This window comes from Morone saxatilis, unplaced genomic scaffold (genome assembly GCF_004916995.1).
Source record: "Morone saxatilis isolate NCDOM2014 unplaced genomic scaffold, NCSU_SB_2.0 Contig17, whole genome shotgun sequence".
In the NCBI taxonomy this organism is placed as follows: Eukaryota; Metazoa; Chordata; class Actinopteri; family Moronidae; genus Morone; species Morone saxatilis.
Window position 1 is genome coordinate 12,629,732 of NW_023339729.1, and position 13,938 is coordinate 12,643,669.

At 39.2% G+C, this 13,938-nt stretch overlaps 1 protein-coding gene across 1 annotated transcript in view; it reads left to right on the top strand.

Moving 5' to 3' along the window:
* usp43a (ubiquitin specific peptidase 43a) overlaps positions 1-13,938 on the top strand; it is a 103,964-nt gene that overhangs the window by 26,199 nt on the left and 63,827 nt on the right. Inside the window, exon 3 of the mRNA XM_035659634.1 lies at positions 5,910-6,016. Within this exon, the coding sequence (XP_035515527.1) occupies positions 5,910-6,016 (107 nt within the window). The remainder of the gene's footprint in view (positions 1-5,909; positions 6,017-13,938) is intronic.

The window sequence follows — 13,938 nt, forward strand, 5'->3', positions numbered from 1 at the left end:
GGGGGGGGGGGGGCAACGGTTTTTGCTCTCATACTGGGTGTCAGAAAGTAACATTGTAATTTTTTTTGGAAGCTTTGATCTCAATGAATGAAGAAGATGCCACACTCCAGTGACACTTCATTTATGATTTTTCTATGTTTCTGCTCCTTTGCAGTTGCGGTATGTCTTCACAGAGGCATTTTAACCATGCCTCACACTGTAGGGGAGCCCTGATAGGATAAAGATAGCACACTTAGGGAATATGCCACAAACTATGAATCTTTACCTTGCATAATCTTTTCTAAATGACTCCCGAAAGGCTTATATTTGCTTGAAGAGTGTATTGCTTACATTTTTTGAACAGTTAATGTCACATTATTTTACCAAATCCTGCATGTTGTGATGTCCTGCAGTGGTGCAGTAGGTAGAGACAGGCAGGAAGGACGAGGAGACAGCAGCATAGGAAAGCTGTACACTAGGTGGGGAGATGGGTATGATGCAGCTTTGCACAATCCCAAGACAACCAGAGGAGCAATCTGCTCTTGTTTTTAGCATAGCTGTGTGTGCATATATAGTGCTGACACACACACACACACACACACACACACACACACATACAACTACTAGGTTCTCTAGGATCCAGCAGTGAAGTGAGGTTGACTGATGAGTGAGTAAGGTTTCTAAAGCCCAGCTTTGTTCAATATATGAAAAATAAAACACCCTATATGTTTCATTGATATAATATATGGTTATAAATTTGGTCTCTCATAGTCGTGATCTTATTGTTTCTTATGACATCACCGGTACAGTACATAGAAGAGCTGACTGAGGCCGACTCAAGCACCAGCATGACTTGTCTAATTTGACAATGCAGTGGTTGTGGCTGTGCATCCTTGAAGTTTTATGTGTGTGCACATGTCTATGAAAGTGAGGCCCTGGTGAGCCTTCGCGTGAGTGTGTGCAGACAGCACAGTGTTCTCGCTGATACACAACACCAATGAGTCCTTGTGGGTTTGCCGCTCCTGTGATGCGATGATGCTGAGCTCTGCTGATGGTGGTGATACGTACCCGTTTGACCTCTCATTGCTCAGAGCAGGAGTAAACAGACGGGGAGAACAAAAGAGTTTGAGGATGCAGTGTTCTTTTCAAAGTGACCTTAGCTCTTTTTACATCCCAGAAACACCCCAAAAACTTGTTCAGTATTGCTGCCAAAGCTGAAAGTTCATTTTAGAGCACCTGCGTAATAATAGAAACAGACTCAGTGTACCAACTATCAACACACATCACAAATAATTCAGTTCTTATTCTCAAAGGCGTGTGTGTCTATATCCCAGAACCCATTTCTTCAAGTCCTCAAGGCTTTTGGCTCATATGCTATATTAGATCAGTTTTTTTGCGTTATAATAGACCAACACTTGGCTGTTTGCGCAACCATAAATGAAACTGTCTAGAAACACAAAAGCATGAACAAAATGGAACTATCCTTGCAAAAAAAGTAAGTCTTTCATTTGAGCCTTTAAATATTTCCTCTAGTCGTTTCCTCAGTTACCTGCTGTAGTTGACACTTTTTATAACTAGTCTGTGCTCATTGCTCTGCTATCTTTTCTGAAAACAGCTCATCCACAGTTTTAGACTACAGTGTGTAGTTTAGAGAACAGGGGGAATACAGCTATTTTAGCTGGAACATGTAGAGCTCTGTAAGACTTAGAAATCAATTACACTGCCAGGGGCATGTAGATGCTGCCGGTAATTGTGTCCCCAGTCAACAGGAAGCAGTTGAATATGGCCTAGATCTGTTAGCATTTAGAGTTTTTTAGGATTGCACCCAGTGTGACAATTGAACAGCTTAGTGCTTCTGAATATTAGTATTCACTTGTTATTGCTGCGGCTGGCCCCCGCATCTATTTTTGGCAGACGATAGCAGAGCTGGAACAACGTTGTGGTGGTATTCATTATTCCCTGGGTGCTAAATAAAGAGGCACAGTACACTCAGTGCTCTTTTTGTCTCTCCCTGTGTCTTAAGCATACACACAGTATATTTCTTTAACATATATAGTGTGTCTTTGTTTGCTATGCACACATGCAGTTTTTGTCTTTCTGTTATGCTCATTCTCGCTCAATGGAGTCATCTGTTTCCAGGTCTGGCTGAGAGATTGTTGACCTGCTTATGGTGGAAGGTGCCTTTTCGAGTGTGCAGTGAAAAGCCCTGGTTTGGATTTACCATGCATAGAGAATGAAGTATCAAAGCCGGTCTTTGTCTCCTATTCATATTCCTCTCTTCACCATATTGTACCTCCTGTTGCAAGTCCACCATTAGTAGACACAACTTAAGTGCTCATCATGAATGTCATCACAAATGCAAAATGGGTACCAATAAATGGCTGAGCTACATGGTAAAAAATGTAATTTACTTTTAGGGTATTTATTTAGAAATGTACTGAATTGTAAGCATAAATCCCCATTGGACATTGACAGAGGGACATTATGGCAAATGCTTCAGACAAACATGAATGGCTTTGGTGATTAGCCTTCCTCTTTATTTTTAGGCCACGCTGTATGTATGATGAAAAAGTTCTCTGTTCCCACATGTTGATTGGGGGGAATGAGGCCAGGGTTTCCATGGTGATGCTTGTAACCTAGTCTGTCTCTGAGGGTCTGAGAATTGTTCTCCATTGTCCTCCAGAGAAGAGATGGAGAAAAGAGGGTGAAATTGAGAGAAAGAGAGTCGTCACAGCTCGGCTTGAGCTATACAAGTGAGAGATGATATACACATGTGAAAGATAGACCATTGTTATTAAAATAACACATTTCCGTTGCTACTTTTGATTGTGGCATGTTCACGAATCCATGCAGGGAGATAAAGGAAAGACCTCTCTGTCACTTGATTCAGTGTTGTATGAAAATATGGCTTAATGGAGCTGTAAAATCATATATGATTGCTAGAGATTTTTATAAAAAAATCTAACTCAGAATCATATGCAGTCCATCCAAGATTGAGAAGCTCTGCATCTTAGGTATTCAGAATAACTTTTGGGTAATTCTCTTTTTTCATTCTGGCACTCAGCTGTCTGCACCCTGAGTCTAAGTGAAAGCGAACCAGCCAAATTTCAAAATGGAAATTTAAGTCAATTTCAAAGAGCCCCTGCTGCATCATCTGGTGCCCAGGTGCCGATGAATCCCTTTTCCAAACTCAAACTCAATAGCTCACACAGGCCTTCTTAACTGTCCATTACAAGTGATAAGATGCTCAAGCTCTGAGGCACAGGCACCTCCTTCTGTATTGGTTATGTATCATTGTGTTAGTACTTACCTTAAAGTAATTCTACTCTTATCTTACATATAGCACAAGGCCATCTCAAGATATTTCTTTCTCTTATCACTGGTATTTATAGGACTAATTGGCAATCTTTTCTTGTGGTTTCACTTAGTAACAAAGTATTACATTTTGCAGTAGAAACAAAACATTAAAGTGAAGACAAGGCCAAGCCTGGAAATGGGCTGAGGTGGAGAAAACAAACTGTCACACATGCTTTTTGGGCTTTGAGCTTTTACCTCATTATATATTCTGGAAGAGACATCCTTGGAGAAGTCTTCAAAGATGCCAAAAAGCAGCTCTTTGTTCAAAGTGAATGCAGCAGTGATTGGATTTTGTTTGAACAATAGCAAAGCTTCATCAAAGTTGGATTGTCATTATTTCCAAAGACACGATGCGAGACCAGCGCAGAAAGTCTCATTTCCCCTGAGAAGGTGGAGAGACCAGACCTTAGGTATCTCCATGGGCTTTGACTTTGTTTAAGTGCCACACTCAAGTTTGAGTCTGAGCCTGAATATTGTGTTTTTAAATTAGTATGTGTGTACCACTTCGGGGTTCCTCAGAAGGGAAAAGTTTGAAACTTCATCCTGAATAAACAGAACCAGTAAGTATGTCATGCACATGCCAAAGTAGCATGGACTAATCTCTGGTAATCTGTTTCAGGTCATCATTTCCAGGACTCCAAACACTTTAAAGTTTCAGTCTTTTCCCTGTAATACAGTCATTCAATTCTTAGTCTTAGCTTGCTTGATTGAAATTGTTGCCTACAGATCTGATTTTCAACTGAGATTACTTGAGAAACAAAAATATAACCCACTGTATATTTCATCTATAAATCAAAATATTTGTAATTAATATGATAAAAAAATACCTTAATTACCTTAAATTACCTTAAAAGTAAAACAACTTCTGAGTTACAATCATTCTAGATACAAGTAAAGACAGTTCAGAGATAACCCAGCCCAACACTGTCATGGCTTACTGGGAAACTTGATGTCACTGAGCCATTGTTAATAAATTAGTATCACCTGTGCCTTTTCTGTTATGACAAGTCAGATTATCTGGTTCGAAAAAGGTCTATACCACTAGAATGAATGTTTAAATGAAACCCCTGCACACCCATAGTTCCCCAACACAGCTGTTTTCACTTATAATCACCTGATTAGGCAGCTGGCTAAATGTCTAATTATGCAGAGTAATTAAAAAAAAACACCTGTGTGGGTGTGTAGGGCCTTTAAACAATTCCACAGTGCACGATTTATGGCCAATACCAACATTTATTGCCGAGAAGGTAGTATGACTTTTCATGCGGCATAAAGCAAGTTATAGAAAAGGGTAGTAGTTACAGCGTGTAGTTTATCAGACTTTTAATGCAACACAGGCCCTAGACCATAGAGGACCCTTATAGAATTGCTCATTGTCAGTATTCTCCCTGGTGACAGTGTGACAAACACCCCATCACTCTGCAGAGAGGATGCCTGTTACTCTTCCTGAATTGGTCCTATATTTGTAACATTTTTCTACCTAGGTGGTGCATTGTTGTTCCACTGTGGCTCCAGCTTAAAAGAATATCTTAAATTGAGTTGTAATAATACATAATAGGTAGAGGAGGTGGAGGGTCAACCTCACTGACTGCCACTGTGCTATGAGACAACACACCAACGCTTTTTTTTTGTTAATAGAGGTGAATAAACAGTCATGCATCATGACTCCACAGCAGAACTATAACAGCAGACTTGGACTGAACCATTTGTGTTTGTTAAATCAGTCATTACCACCCAGTGTTCACTGACAGTTTTAATATCAACTATATTCTGTAAGATAAAGATTAAGCAATCTGTTGCTCTGTTTCCTCAAGCCATAGTTGTCCATCTTTTATTCATTGCCTTCAATCTTTGATTTTATCCTCCTTGACCTCCTGCTGGTTTCGACACAGCATGTAGGGTATCACAGCCATTTAGTTTGCGCAGTGGATGGTTGACATCGCAAATATTTCTATGACTCCGATCTGTGTTGACTGTTCCACCGTTTACAATTTAAACTTTCCTCTCCCTGCTCTAACATTTTGCTAATCGCCCTTTTACCCATTTAATTATCTCACACATTATACGCTTTTTGATTTATTTTCGCCTGTGGAACAAATACTTTGTCTCACTCTTTCTGTTTCTCTTTCTACGTCTATTTATGTCTGTGTTTATGCATCTTGTAGTTTATTGAAGAAGTAAATTTTAGTGAGCAAAAATGCTAATTCATCCCTTACTCATTTCTCATTTCTCATGACTCCAGATTTCATTTTTGTACAATATATTGTCTCTAAATTCTGCAGGGTAAGGGCAAAGTCCAAGAGGCTGAGTCATTCTTTTATCTCCCATTCTGCCCGTATCTGCAATTAAGTATGGTTAAAGCTGCTATTCACAGCCATCAGCTGCAACTGGTGAAGAAGTTGAACTGTGGATGGAGTGCTTGTTGGCTCCTGTTAAAGAAGAGATAATGATGATGATGTAGACCTACTTGTATTTTTGCCTGTATTTACTCATCAAGAACTTTCCCTAAAAGTTGAACTACAAATATACACCATGTCAACTTAAGATTTTTGTTGTCTCTGTCTCTTCGTCAGCAGGGACCCAGTTCATACGAGGATCCTGTCAGTCCCAGTTCAGCCAACATACAGCAGCCTCGAGATCGGCACAGTTTTGTCCAGGAACACTTCCAGGCTCAGTACAGGTGAGAAGCATAGCTGTGAGCAGCATGCTCAGATATTTAAAAAGCTTTGTTTTACTTCTGACGTGGCTGATTGTTCCTCGTTTGTTGGCCTTTACATTTCAAGATAATGTCAAATTCAGTGTTTCTTAGTCTTTGTAACTTTTAGAAATTCAAGTTAATGTATGTAGCCCAATATCACAAATTACAAATTTGCCTGAAGGGGCTCACAAAACCCTTTTAACTGGGAAAAAATGGAAGAAGGAAAGAGCAACAGGGAAGGGAATTTTCTCCCAGAAAAGACAGATATGCAGTAGATGTGTGTATGGAATAGAACAACTTAGCTTAGTTGATTAATGACTTACCATTAATCTTTTTGTGATTGTACTGTTAATTTATATGCTGATGATACTTTTATATACACATTGAAATTCAAGAGTCTAGACAAAGCCTCTCTCTTGCACTTCCAACACTCGAACAAAGGTGTTGGTATCTAACCCGGCTCCCTGCGGTAAGGACTCAGCCTACATGGGGTGCACATTGTACTAAGCTATCGAACACCCCCAGGAGTTGACATTCTGTCTCAAACCTTAAGGGCAGTAATTTATTAACTTGTTACCAAGTTTGTAGAATGCTGAAGTCAGATAGTTTGATATTTTTTCATATGATACTGTCTATCCGAAGCTTCTTAGAATTCTTCTGATTCTGATCCTGATTCTATCCTAAGCTTGTAATTCTTTTCTGTTATTGAGTAGATTGTCTTTTTTTTATTGTGCTTTGTGTTTTGCATTGCTTTGTTTTCAGTTTGTCCTTGTGAATGTTTGTTTTGGGATCCTGTTGGTTTGGTTTCCAGATATAACACATTTGACAAACATTTCTGTCAAAAGCATTTAACTCAAGGCTCTTGGTAAGAAGTGGGACAAGATTTTGGAAACTATTTTAAGTCCCTTATCAATTATGCAGTATACAGGCTGGATTCCACTGGGCATTATATCTAATGTCCTGAGGTTATGTTTAGATAAACAGAGAGCAGTACATACCATTAAAAAGAATGGGTACTCAGCACAGGTGAGAATGTATTTTCTCTCCTGTGGATAAGAATCAGTAGCTTGAGAAAGTAGGTCAGACAGACCTGTGAAGGATTCAGGGGATTCATCTTCAGTACTGGCTTCTGGCGCTCTTTGCTTCATTCAAAGTGTAAAGTAAAAATACATAGTCAAAATAGTAGAAATAGACCCTCTAATGCAATGTTTCTCAACATTTTTACTGTCAAGGACTGACAACTTGATACACATCAGGCTCCGGACCTGTATTTGACTAAGATGTAGTTATTCTATAACTGTAGATTGGCAGATTAAATTAGATAGAGTCTAAACCTATGAATAGTCATTCTTTCTCATACATTCAATCATTGGGCTAATTTTAAATCAATAGTAGTGTAATTAAAATATTCCTCTCAGGGGGTCCTCGGACACCATGTTAAGAACCACTATTCTGGACCTTTCAGTAACCTTCTTGGCACACTTAGCTTTGTAAATTTACTTCACCTCTTACCTTCAATTTTCACTTCTATCCTGAACAATGTAAACACAATAAAATATTGTGAAAGAAATATAGTTTGAAGAAAATGGCAGGCTTGTTTCATATCAGAGTTTATTGTTGTGATGGGAGAATCTGATTTGAAATGACTAACTTGGGGAGAGCAGGGGAGAAAAATGCGTTTCGAACTTTTAAAGAAGAAAGGAGGTAGGCTGAAGTCAAAATTTGGCCTTGATAAGAATTATTCCAGCTTTTTGTTACCCAGCATGACTAAAGCGTGTGTGTAGCTTTTATGTATCAGTGTGAGGTGACTGTCATTAGCAGTTAGGACAGAACAGTATGTTTCCACATCCAGCAAAATAACAAGACCGACAGCACAGATAACTTCTTTCCTGGGGAAAAAACGCTTTGAGAGGTAACATTTCATCTTTTTGGCATGGACTTGCTGACCACTCGCTCCTGCAATGTGAAATAACAAACTGACATCTAAACCAGACACAGCAAAGTTTCCCACTTCTACAAGGGAAATAAACAAGTAGAGTATGTGAGTCTCTCCTCACAGACTTTTGTAATGAACTCCAGCTTAGTGCATGCCCTCTGCTGGCTCAGACTTTCCCATGTACTAATGGGTCCAGGATGGGTATAACAGCCACTATGCAATACAGATCACTGATGTTTGATCTATATAGTAAGAGGTTGAGATTGACTATTAATGAGGGAGGTCAGTCATGGGGTTACTATTGTGTTAGAGTGTGGGAAGTGCGTGAGAGAGAGGCTTTGTCTAGTTAGTACTGCACAGCGCAGAGTCTGCAGAGAGTCATGTGTTTCAGCTTCTTATGTGTGTATAAATAATGCTTTTATTTTCCCTAGGTGGCAGTAAACTTAATATTTTTTGGTTTTTGGACTGTTTGTTGGATAAAATAAGAAATACATTTCCTTGGGCTCTAGGAAGTCCTAATATGTATTCTAATATATTTTTCACTTTTTTCGGACATATTAACGAGTAATTGACAAGAAACAAGAAAATAATCAATAACAGATATAATCGTTAGTTGTATCCCTAGTTTTCTTATCTGGTATTTATCTGTTATAACATGACATTGATATTAACATTGGTAACTGCTAAGCATTAATTAGGTAGCTTTAAATGCAGATAAACAGAAAACCCTCAAATTATTGACTTCAGATCAAATCACAAACTGTGGATTCAACAGTTCTCCTGGGATCACTTTCTGGAGCTGCCCCCAACTAAAGATATGCCTAGTTGACTATTAGTCAACAAGTTTTCACACTTTTATAATATGCTATTAATTTAATTATTTAAATATATGTATTCTAAGAGCCACCTGTTAAATGCTAACAGCGATAATGACGCTGAACTGAACATTCTGTAAATTCAACACAGTATAACCTCTCACAAGTCTCGTTCAAAATACTTAACTTCTAACCTCACAAAAACAAATACTTGCAGACTTATCAACATGATGAATAATTTATAAAGTACAGTACAGTTATAGTTAACTCGCTACGAATTTGCTTCTCTTCTGCCTCTCCTGTACCCGCCTGAAGCCATCGTGTCTTTGTTGTCACCGTAATCAGTCCTGGTCTGAGCCGCTGTAAATCATCTGGCTTCTGTCGGTCTTGGATGCTGTGAGCCAGGTTCCGTTGCCCGCTCATCCAACTAAGGTTCTTGTGCTCATTCTGGTGCCCCTCTCCCTGGAAGTATTATCTGCTGGGTCCCCTGCTTCAGGCCTGAAAACCTCCTCCTAAAGCTCTGTTAGCTGCAAAGTTATGTTATATAGTAATGTAAATAAACCTCCCAGTCTGGGTAAAATAAGCTAATAGGATGGCAAAGTAGCTAATGGCAACTAGTACAGTTAGCATATGCAACAGTGCAACGCTAAGGGGCTTCCTGTGTTACAAGAGAAAAGGTCTGTGGTGCAACAATCCCCTGATGCTTTCGACCCGGCTGCAGAATGGACTTTTGGTAAGCAAGTTTAGGCGCCCATTTATAGTCGGCATGTAAGTAAAGTCCAATTTTATTGATATAACCCAAACTCACAATTTACCTCAGGGGGCCTTACAATACTTTACCCAAGTTCGATATGGGCTCGAGTCAGATTGTCAAAGTGCACATTTTCCTTCATCACCACCCTGCTGTGAGAAGGTCAACCCCTCTGTTTCTGATATTGCTTATTAAAGTTTCATATTAGTTTTACTTTCTCACTCCCCTTCTCTTGCCTGTTTGAACTACTTTAAATTCCCATTCCTACTTTCAACCAGACAGCAAATGGATCTCGCTTAATCTAAAACATACATGGCTTTTGAACAAACAAGCATGAATAAGTAAATAAGAACCCAAAAACAAAGTGAATGTTGTGCTAGTCCCAGATGGTAATTGTGTCTCTGGGTAAAAAATGATCACGTTGCTTGCAGTCTGAATACACGGACAGAATTGCAGCCACCCCGGACAGTAGTTCTGTCATGTTTGGTGGAATGCACACAGCAGATTAGTATGTGAGCCAATAAATAGAAAGGTCAACCTGTGACACTCGTACAGTATTGACCACCAACTGCAAGGTTAACCAGCCATTCATTCATGGGATTATCTCATTTACTCACTGGCGGATGATGAATTGAGTGCTTACAGTCGGACTGTGTCCCTGCGGAGCCTCGTCTCCCATGATGACCTCAGCCTGACTATTTTAAAACGGCTTGCACTAAATCTATTTACTCAGTAAGTTGTAGCGACTCTTAGGGGTGAAGATGTTTGTTAAAGATCTCCTACAGTTTCTTTTTCATGTCTGTCGCTTCTTCAGTCTCTTCCCCATTCTCTCTCCCACTGTGCGCACACACACGCAGTGTTTATGTGACATCATCAGATTAGCTGCCAATTCTGATTAGAGTAACAACGCTTGGGGTAATGTAGGCCAATTCTGAGGCTGATAGAGACATTGGAATAAAACTGTTCTAACGTATGGTAATAGTTATGCCAAGAGACATGCATTTGTTTTTGTTTTTTTTCTATGATAATCTCTGTGACCAAAAACTGTTTTATTTATTAGTGGAGCTTTGACAATTGGGAGCATTTCCTATTGTGTTTACACCCTGCAACTTTTTAAAGTTGAAATACTACTAAGTGTGAAAAATACTTACTCAAGACAGAGAAGCTTTAGCAGTAACACGCCTCACAAATAACGGGGCAATGGAATAGGATCTGGTAAAGGGGATGTCAAATGTCAGTCGCCAATCCAGGCTCATCCACTGTCACATCCACTGGTTAACGCATTGCTTCTTGAACAGAACAAACGTGTAGCCAACTTTATTTTCTTTTTTGTCACATTGTCAGCCATCTTCATATGCTTTTTAATCTTTTTCAGCATCTTCTTTGGCCAGCTGACCTAAGAGAGTGTGTGTCACTGCACTCTGCTGGAATTTAATAGAAATACGACTGAATTGTATGTTCTCCACATAAAGCTCTAGAACAAATTCTATAAAGTATAGTATTATCATCATCGTATCATCACATGTTCCACATCCATAGAAATTGATTATTGCCTTCATTACAAAGACAGTACGCGGTAGTACAAGCATTGGATTCTTAAATTTTAAAGAATATGCAAAAATCTGATGGTTTATCAATTAACGTGTTATTATCAGTTGACGATGGCGTTGTACATTGTGGGTTGTTTTGTTTTTTTAAAGTCAAAATCACTATGTGAAAACTCTAACAATAAGAAACTCTACATACACACACACACACACACACACACACACACTTAGTAATTTATTTTATTCACTCCTGATCCTTAAGTAGAAGTCTTTTGTGCAGTAACAGCTTATTACTACAACTAGTTTCTCCCTGTGTATCCATGGGTAACATCCCAGCTAACACACTTATCATGTAACTGCAAACCTCAAAATGTGGTACTGTGGAATTCACTTGAGGGGGTTTGAGTAAGATGTGTATAAATAGAGAGGAAGAGAGTGGAAGGAGAAAAAGGGCAGAAGATGTGATTTTTCACTGCAGGGCTACTGCCTCGTCAGCGTGGCTGTGTGGGTGTGTGTCGCTGACATTGCCAATGGCAGTTAAAGTCCTTGTCAATTAGCTGATGTAAATACATATATAGTCTTGTATAGGGATGTAACTAATGAGTATTTTTTAATTAATCCATGAATTGTTTATAAAATATCAAACAGTCAAATTAATGTGGCAGTTACTTAGACACTAAGGTGACATATACGTCCCTTGTTTTGTCCAAACATCAGAAAATTCTCACATTTGAGGAAACAAAATACATTCTCAGTATTTTTGCTTGATAATTGACTTTGTCAAATTTGTACATACAATATATGTTTCATATTGGTCTTTTCATACTATTCCTCGAGCTTCGATCGTCTTCAGTATAGAACAAATCTTAGAAATAACATTGAAATGGTGTTGTTTAACACTTTAATTACTTATTACCAGTTCCTCACTCCAAGAGGCAACATTCTCCCTGGCAACTTACTCTCATTTAATAAATAACAGAGACAGATACTCGGATGGTCAGGAATTTGTTTTCTACTCTAGTTTTCATCATGCCTTCTTTAGTGTAAATATGCTTGATATCAGCTTGATATTAGTATTCTCGTCTCATTAGCCTGTCCCAGTGTGAGCTGGTTTCAGTCTGCTGAGTCTTCCTTCATCTCTTCTTTTTCACTCTTTTCCTGTCCTCCTCCTATTTACTGCGTGTAATCACTTAGGAACTGGAGTCACTTTGCCTCTAAATGCAGACTAACAAAAGAGCAGTCACTCCCCCTCAATTCCACACTGTCTTATTTTTGTTTCTTTGTTTCTGAATGCATCTCTGTCTGTCTCTATCTCTATCTCTGGCCTTCCCTTCTCTCTCTCCATCTATATCACTTGGCTGATCTCTCTTTCTTCCCTCTTCTTCCTTCCTGATTCTTTTTATATCTCACAGAGATGGCCCTCAGAGGCATTCAGTGGAGTTGTCTGATCTGAATAAATGTTTGCGATTAGAGCCGGGGCTGTCTTGTGGTTTGGGTTGCCAATGTGGGAGTCGGCTCTCAAGTCACTCCGTTGTGCCGCGACGTTTAAATGAGTCTTTGTCAAAGCCCACCACCCCCCTCCTCTGTTTGTCACTCTCAGTTTGTGGCATCTATTTTTAATGGCCTGGGAGACGTGCGGAAAGCCCCAGCCTCTATCTCTGTCTGAACAAACAAGATAGTTGAGGATGCTTACTGTTTTCCTATCACAGTGGCTTTTATTTGGATGCAGATTTGACGTGAAAATGTTTGCGATATGTTACAGTTTGTATAATAAATGTTGTCAGATACAAACTCCAGTTTCTATGATTTCCAGGTTTATAGAGCAAAATGAGTTGAAAATGACATGCAAGCGAACAAATCAAATTTTTTTCTTAACCTCCCTGAAAAGTTGAACCGAGAACAATAAATCTTCCACAATGCAAAACCTTTCAAGACATACTTATGCCATAACGCAAACTGATGAGACACCAATCACTTATTTTTATTCCAGATCCTTTGAAGAGTCAATGCGTCATAAAAGAGTGCAAACCTTCTTTCATCTTCAAAGATGGTCCGCAAGGGCTCCACTTTTCCCCGAAGATGCACCCATGTTGGGAAGTGCTGGCACTGACCTCTCTGAGCCACTACTGTGGTCATTCCATGCTGCACAGCTGAGTGTGCTGCTGAAAATATGGCCAGACGTTGACCTTCCTTACTTTGATTTTGACGCTTTCACCACCCGCGGTGCTTTCTTCGAGGCCAGCCTCACACACCACTCTCCCTCCCGCTGATACCGCCCAGTTCCCTGTAGTGCCATACTTTGAAGTGGGTGCTAGCCAGTTAGTGCAGGGCATTATCAAATGGAAGTAACTCTTTGATCTTTTTCTCTTTTTGTTTTGCAAAAACAAAAGTCATCTGCAGAGTCATTTGCCACCTCAGTCTGAATTCTACAGTAGTTTACAGTTCACATCAGCATGTACAGAGCTGAATCCTCTTTACCAAAAAAGACCTCTTGACTGTTAACGATTATTTAAAATGCACCACAAAACAAACAACACAATTAAATTTGACTGATCCTCAAAGTACAGTCAGCCCAGCTAATTCATTAATTAATCCTCTCTCTCTGAATTGAGATTTAGAACTGCAACGATTGGATGATTAATCCATTTGTTATATAAATCAGTAAAGTAATTTATCACAAAAGCAATCGTCAATTTCTTCCAAAAAATGTTATGGTTTGAGCTTTTCAAATGTAAATCTTTTGTGATGGACTATTGGGACAAGACATTAAGACATTACTCGAGGAAAAGGAAACTGCAGAGGGTAGGGGTGGGTAAAAATATCGAATCATCAATGCATTGCAATATATTTTTTCC